At 42.3% G+C, this 7,345-nt stretch overlaps 1 protein-coding gene across 2 annotated transcripts in view; it reads right to left on the bottom strand.

Annotated features, from left to right (window-relative positions):
• fand (Pre-mRNA-splicing factor SYF1 fand) overlaps positions 1–7,335 on the bottom strand; it is a 127,822-nt gene extending 120,487 nt beyond the window's left edge. For both annotated transcript variants that reach the window (XM_050195065.3, XM_050195064.3), the window contains exons 1-4: positions 7,153–7,335; positions 6,928–7,076; positions 6,695–6,818; positions 1,132–1,329 (exon numbers count right to left, since the gene is read on the bottom strand). In XM_050195065.3, the coding sequence (XP_050051022.2) occupies positions 1,132–1,329; positions 6,695–6,818; positions 6,928–7,076; positions 7,153–7,179 (498 nt within the window). In that variant the 5' untranslated portion in view covers positions 7,180–7,335. The remainder of the gene's footprint in view (positions 1–1,131; positions 1,330–6,694; positions 6,819–6,927; positions 7,077–7,152) is intronic.
• Between the last annotated feature and the right edge of the window lie 10 nt (positions 7,336–7,345).

Here is a 7,345-nt window from a genome sequence, read left to right on the forward strand (position 1 = left end):
CTATGGTCGTGACAATGAACCTGCGTACAACAGACCTTCGGATATAACGGACCATGTTTCAGCCCTGGTTTGTTCTACGTATTTTATTAATGCAACAATATTCACTTTTAACGGACCACACTACAATGGACCATTGGCTACAGCGGACGAAATCAGCGTCAATTTTTTTCAAAAGCAGGCATACAAAACATACTTTTACCGTGTCGACACGGGCTGACAACTGACTTGCGAAGGTTAAATTTTTTTCTAAAGCAGGCGTACAAAATGTACTTTTACCGCGTCGACACGGGCTGACAACTGACGATTGTGGCTCAATATTGCGCGCGCGAGGGAGAAATGAAGGCAGGGCGGAAATGCGCAGCCTCTTTCGCGCGCGAGGCATGGGGTTCTACTCCGGTGGCTGCTGCTTACGGCGTGGCCGCTGTATCTTGAAAGCGATCTGCGATGTGGACAAAGTGCGCTTAGTGCCGGGAGCTTCGAATGCATTGTGCTTTCGACGTTTAGTTTGTGTTAAAGCGAGAGACAGCACGAAGGTCAATTCGCTCGCTGCTGCTGCCACGCTTATCTTGCTTCATTTGCTATAGCAATTCATGCTTCGCCTTTTGGGCAAAACTGTGACTTTTTTTGTTTGTTTTTTTTACTTCGGACGTTCATCACTCACTCTTTGCAACAAAGTTGTTAGACATTGTGACAAAAGTTTTGGAAGTGAGGCTTTTTGAATATTACGGACTTCGGATAAAACATACATTTTTTGTCGGATTATCAGGGTCCGTTGTAACGAGAGTCGACTGTATTCACCTCTCAAAAGGTTATTTCATATTCCAAACAAATAAATTGAAACACTAAATCATGACATTAGCGATCATCAATGAATATACGGCAACAATGTATGAATGTGGTGCTTAATCCCTCAGTTATTTTGAACAGGCCTAACTTATCCATGCCAAGCGATCCCCGAAGGGATTCGACGAGTGCAACCCATTGAAGTTTGCCACTTCAATGTTACAAAGCTTTGTCCCGGAATAAGCACTTTAGGTTAGGAAATTTTTCAACATAATTAAGTGCCAAAAGGTGATATCCAGATTGAGAAACTATTCATCATGTTTTTAAAACCCATAGAACTATAAGTACCTTAAGGTAGCGACGGTAAACACGAAGAGCTGTTTCGGGAATGTCGTGCATGTTGACAAACTCCAAATAAAGTGGCCATATGCGAGGATGCTGAGTGATAGGCAAAGCCCGGAGGGCCCTGTCAAACACTCGTCGTGTGCGTGTAATCTTCTGCTGCAGGGTGAGAAATTTGCAGTAGTCCATCCATATTCGGGGCATCTGCCATAATAGAAAGGCCATATGTTAAAACTTAGCAATAAACACACTCGTAATGAGTTTGCTACATTAATATATATATATATATATATAAAAAACCTGTTTGAACCAACACCTTGAAGCAGAACTTGGACAAAAAGAATAAAACGAAGAAATTTCCTCGAAGTTGTGTTTTCATGCTGTTTATGTACAATGAACTAGCCCAAACCTGCACTTTGCTAAAAAAACCAAAACAATTATACCTCCATAAGTATAGCACTACAACATGCAAGAAGGCAAAAGGCATTAATAAAGCATCACTGTAATTTAGTGTTTTATGTCCTTGTGATTTCTTAATGCATTATATAATTAGAGCAAGAAGACAATAAATGCTATTGACACCTAACCCCTACAGTCACGGTACCAACATTTGTGGACGCAAATACCTTTTTGCGAGATCTGTCCAACAATGGCAAAAGACTGAGCAGCAGATCAATTTTTCCCTCCACTTACCCAATGTTACTCCAGTTTACTTCACACAGCAAAATACCACAACACATCATAACTTCATTAAAGACACTACCATGCTTGATGGAATGCTCGACATTCTGCGTTATGTATACAATGATGAAGCAGTAGTTTCTCGTTGCTCGTTATTCCTGCAGTCAATAATTAACTTGTATACGTGGTATAGACCTGCGATTCAAATCAATTCAAATTAAAAAATGCAACATTATGAATGTACACTAAGTCAAAATTTAATTACTCTGTGTTTACAAGAACTACTATAAAATGCAGAAGGGATCTTCATACCATCCCTGCTTTCTTTTAAGAGAGTATGCAGAGCCTGGGAATAAAATTATTTGACTGACACATGGGCTTATCTGGATGCCAGTCACTAAAAAACCATCACTCAGTAAAATAAGCAAAAAATTTAAATTTTCAGGTTTTATGAGCAAAAACCAGAACATGATTATGAGGCATGCCATAGTGGAGGACTCTGGGTGAATTTTGACAACCATGGGTTCCTTAACGTGCTGCAAGATTTGGGGGTCACGCTCTAGCCTCTGCCACTGGTGTGTCTTAAAAAAGGGTAGCTGGCGGCCTATGCTGTCGTCCGAACTTTCACAGCAAGAGTTGTTTCTTTGCTGATAAGTACAAGGTCGGGAGGTTGAAGGAATAGAACGGGAGTTTATTTACATGGGAAGGCAAACTTAATTAGATACAAAGGCAGACTAGTACTGGCCGAAGTACAGAGTGCAGTGCTTATTAACCCGTAGCACAGACACATCGTTTTCATAGCATAACTACACAATTCAGGAGGAATACTGTAAATAATTCTGGGATAGCACACACCACACTGAAGTATGTCTCATAAAAGCTTTCCGTCTTCCCCAGATCACTCGCTTGGGAAACAGGTCATGTCATCAACGACCAATCATAATAACCAAGCTGTTCGCAGTATCTCATCCACGATGTCGCACCACCCCGCTGGACTCCACCTCTGACGTTGTACCTTCGCTCTCACATATGAAGCAATGACGAGGTAATCTGGAGACAGCAGACTATGCCGTTCTCATGGTTGGACATTGGCTCCCTCGCGGCAATTAGCTGTGCCAGGCCCTGATGATCATTACCGTTTTCACAGAATGGGAAAGTTCCAAACAACTCGAACAGATGTTAATAATAATAATAATATATGGGGTTTTACGTGCCAAAACCACTTTCTGATTATGAGGCACGCCGTAGTGGGGGACTCCGGAAATTTTGACCACCTGGGGTTCTTTAACGTGCACCTAAATCTAAGTACACGGGTGTTTTCGCATTTCGCCCCCATCGAAATGCGGCCGCCGTGGCCGGGATTCGATCCCGCGACCTCGTGCTCAGCAGCCTAACACGATAGCCACTGAGCAACAACGGCGGGTCCGAACAGATGTTGACCACACAGGTTGACCCATCAGCAGTCCCATGACCATTTAGTTTTGTCTTTGGCTAATGTGTCAGACATCACAGTGCACACAATAATGCAACAGCATTAAGGGCTTCGTGTCGCAGAAAAGCCGGCGTCGGCGTCCAGCGTCAACCATCGTTTCGGCAAGAATTATTCTGAGCCATGCAAGCCCAACCATGCATACCCAACCACACTGACCCTCCATCTAGCGCAATGACATTACTGAACTAATTGTATTTCTCAAGCTAAAATATGTAGAAAAAATCATAAAGTACGACTTACACATGACCTACAGACATGATAGTGTCAGATTGTAATTTGAATATACCAGAAAACATAATTCTGTCACGTGAAAACTAAAACAAACCTCTTTTCCCGCGTTTCTACCATTCAGATCGGCCACGGCGTCCACCATTTGCGCACGCCAGTGCGTGAATATCTTGGAGTCCACAGAGCGGTGCGCCTGTTTGGTTGAAACACTTCCAGAAGGCGCTCGCCTCTGCCGCATTGTGGCTCACGCAAGAGGGCGCGTTTCTACCAGAAAGCCCATCTTTGTGCATAGTGTTCACCGCGAGCGTTTCCCAGTAAACATTACTGTTAAATAAGCTGCAGTTGCCGGGAAGCATGGGCAACAGTCAGGGATCTTTGAATGCTATCTCATTCCACTTTTAAAGGCAAAGCGTCCTCCAAATTTTTTGTTTTGAGTGGAACAAAATGCTTCATACATGATTGTACAGAACTTGATTGGACAGACAACAATATAAGCATTGTCAACAAGAAGTCAGCTAAGGGACACCAGGTGAAGTATTGATGTGGCTCTAGTGTTGTCCACAACAACTTGCACCAGGTTGCACCAGAGGGAAATATTCAACAGTTTATTCATAAATTAAGGAATCATTACCAGATACCAAGGAGGAAAGCTATGAAAACAAGGTGCATTAAAGTAACCTAAAAGATCCAAGTTTGAAGACAATAGACATTGTTCATGCAGAAATACATATAATAAGGAATTCAAAAGCTCAACCGTGGTCCCTGGGGGACAGTACATTACACCGATTATATGCAGAGCATTTACAAAAGGAAGCTTTGCATCATACTTACTATATCATTATGGTCATGGAGCACAGAAAAGTTAAGGTCAGACCACAAGAAGACCACAACACAGCCACATCTACAATATCTGTTGCAATGGACAATGGTAAAGCACCCGCTGTGGTTGCTCAGTGGCTATGGTGTTGGGCAGCTAAGCACGAGGTCGTGGGATCGAATCCCGGCCACGGCGGCCGCATTTCGATGGGAGCGAAATGCAAAAACACCCATGTATGTAGATTTAGGTGCACGTTAAAGAACCCCAGGTGGTCTAAATTTTCGGAGTCCCCCACTACGGCATGCCTCATAATGAGAACGTGGTTTTAGCATGTAAAACCCCATAATTTAATTTTTAATTTAATGGTAAAGCCAGGTAGAATAACAGGAATAACATATGTTGGAATGCAAAGAAATTTTTTACTCCAAAATATGAGGAGAATAAAACAGTCTGGAAACTTATTATGTAAGGTCCTTGAGTTATGGTTCATTATGCAAAGATTCTCGCTTGACTAATTGCAGTTTCAATGCAAACTATGAGGAGAAGGTGTAGCAGAAGCAGTTTGCGACAGCGTCAATAAATACGTGGTCAAACCTTAAAAGTACAGTGCTTCCATTATTCCAGCAAATGGCAGTGTCATCCCATAGTTTTCTGCAGACATTACATACACGAAAAGAAAAATAATTAATTTAAGTAGATGTTTGAAGCGTTGAGTTTATGGCCACTTATTAATACTTCAATCTTATTGCAGAAATCTTTTTAAAAAATTAAATTATGGGGTTTCGCTTGCCAAAACCACGATCTGGTAATGAGGCACGCTGTAGTGGAGGACTCCGGAAATTTGGACCACCTGGGATTCTTTAACGTGCACCTAAATCTAAGCACATGGGTGTTTTCGCATTTCGCCCCCATCGAAATGCGGCCACCGTGGCCGGGATTCGATCCCGTGACCTCGTGCTTCGCAGCCCAATACCATAGCCACTAACAACAGCGGCGGGTTTGCAGAAATCTAGAAGCTTTAAAATGACAGGGCATGCAGTTGATGGAAAATTTTTATTTTACAATAAATCATCTGAAGCTTGTCAGTTAATACATTAGAAACATTGCACAAAGATGCTTCACTGCTTTCATTAAGAACTTCCAAAACCACTTCCAAAATCCAAACAAAATGAGGTTATTTCTCCGTAATCGGTTCTCAAGATCATTTTTATTAACGAGTTTGCTGACCATGTTACTTCATGACAGAAGTTCATCCCACAATTCTGCCTGGGGAACATTAATGGCATTAAGTGCAGAAGACGGCACAAATTAAAGAGTGGCTACTCTGGAGAAAAACGTATTCATGTTGTCATTACAATCAGGGGAAATCGACTCAGACCAGAACAGGCATCCGTGATACAAGTGTATTAACAATCGGTCCGAGATGCTATATCAAGACACGTCAGAGGCAACATTCCTTGAAGGCAAGGATTGAAGAGCAGCTACTCTAATTCAAACGAACTGAAGTAAGAATCAGCAGTCTGACTAAGAGACTTAATTTCAGAAGCCATTTTCTTCTGTCCAGCAAGCAATTTAGCGAACATTTCAGAAACGGCAGGCTTGTCTCATTAACTGGTGTCATCTGCAGGTGATACCATGCTGTCACGTTTCAAGCACACATCATCTACAAATTTTTCAATAAACAGAATGTTTCCTCAATATTCAAATAAAGGTAGCTGCTACTGCACCTCCACATTATGCATGCACCACTCACTGCATAATGTGTGGCAAAACCGAGTTTAAAAATCATTATGTGTGGTTCCACCAGCTGATCTTAGCTATCGTCCCAGCTAAACAAGTTCCCACGCCGATGTTCATGCAAAACCACTGAGGGACAACGTCTACACTGAAGCCTCCATGCATTGTGCATCAACGACAATTTCCATTTTTTTTTTTCGTGGAAAAAGGAGAAGCATATACCATTTTAGCAAAAAGGTGTAAGACTACCAAACGCACTGTACAGAAAGTGCCAAAAATAGCCAATCAAATGGCGCCAATTATGACCCTGGAATGTGAGAACACTGCCTAAGTTGTCCGCCTTCGGCAGTCACGAAATACACAAGGGCAAAACCCCAAAACAATTTCAATTCTGGGGTTTTACGTGTCGGAACCACGATATGATTATGATGTATGCCGTAGTGGGGAACTCCGGGTTGATTCTGACCACTTGGGTTTTTTTGTTTTTTTTAACGTGCACCCAATGCACGGTACAAGAGTGTTTTTGCATTCCGCCCTCATCGAAGACCCCGAAACAAACAGCATGCTTCGTGAAAATGGCAATACAGTTGGGGCCGCATGTTTTCAGTACTCACCTTATGCATGAAAACCAATGATCGCTCAAAAGCACTGTTGACATCCTCATACTCAGGGTCAGTTATGCAGAGATCTCTGACTTGTTGCCTTCTTAATTTCAAATAGTTGTACCAAAGCTTGTAGCTGTAAAATATTTTGGAGGTAGTATTATAAAATTTCGTTAAATATGCTCGGAATGGAAGTTAAAATTTGCCTGAAGAAGACAACCAAAGCAGCGAGAACGTTGTCACACCTGCCGGGAAGCTCTCGTAAAGCTCTTTCGCAGATCAAATTGATAACATGCTTTGGCTGATCTTTCTTGTAGTCAATGTAGCGTATCCAGTGCTTGACAGAGAACGGGTTCCGAATGATCTCTTCCTCGTATGGAAGATCGTCTTCCTCCTGAAATACACAGCACCGTTAGATAATTCCCAAGTGTTGTAAACTACAGAGGTAATAACGTATGAACTGCTCTTACAAATACGATATCCTTGGTGCTTCTCATTGTCGGCTGATGATTTCTGTCCCATTAGTACTGAGTTCAAGCATGGGTGTGGTGAAAGCCCACGGCACGGGAAAGCACAAAATCCAAATGACACTTGTTCAATTTACGTTACAGCTGCGTTGCAGCTACGCGGATCGCGCCAGGATCGCGCCTCACTGTTCGTTCG

This window comes from Dermacentor andersoni, chromosome 1, assembly GCF_023375885.2.
Source record: "Dermacentor andersoni chromosome 1, qqDerAnde1_hic_scaffold, whole genome shotgun sequence".
Lineage (NCBI taxonomy): Eukaryota > Metazoa > Arthropoda > Arachnida > Ixodida > Ixodidae > Dermacentor > Dermacentor andersoni.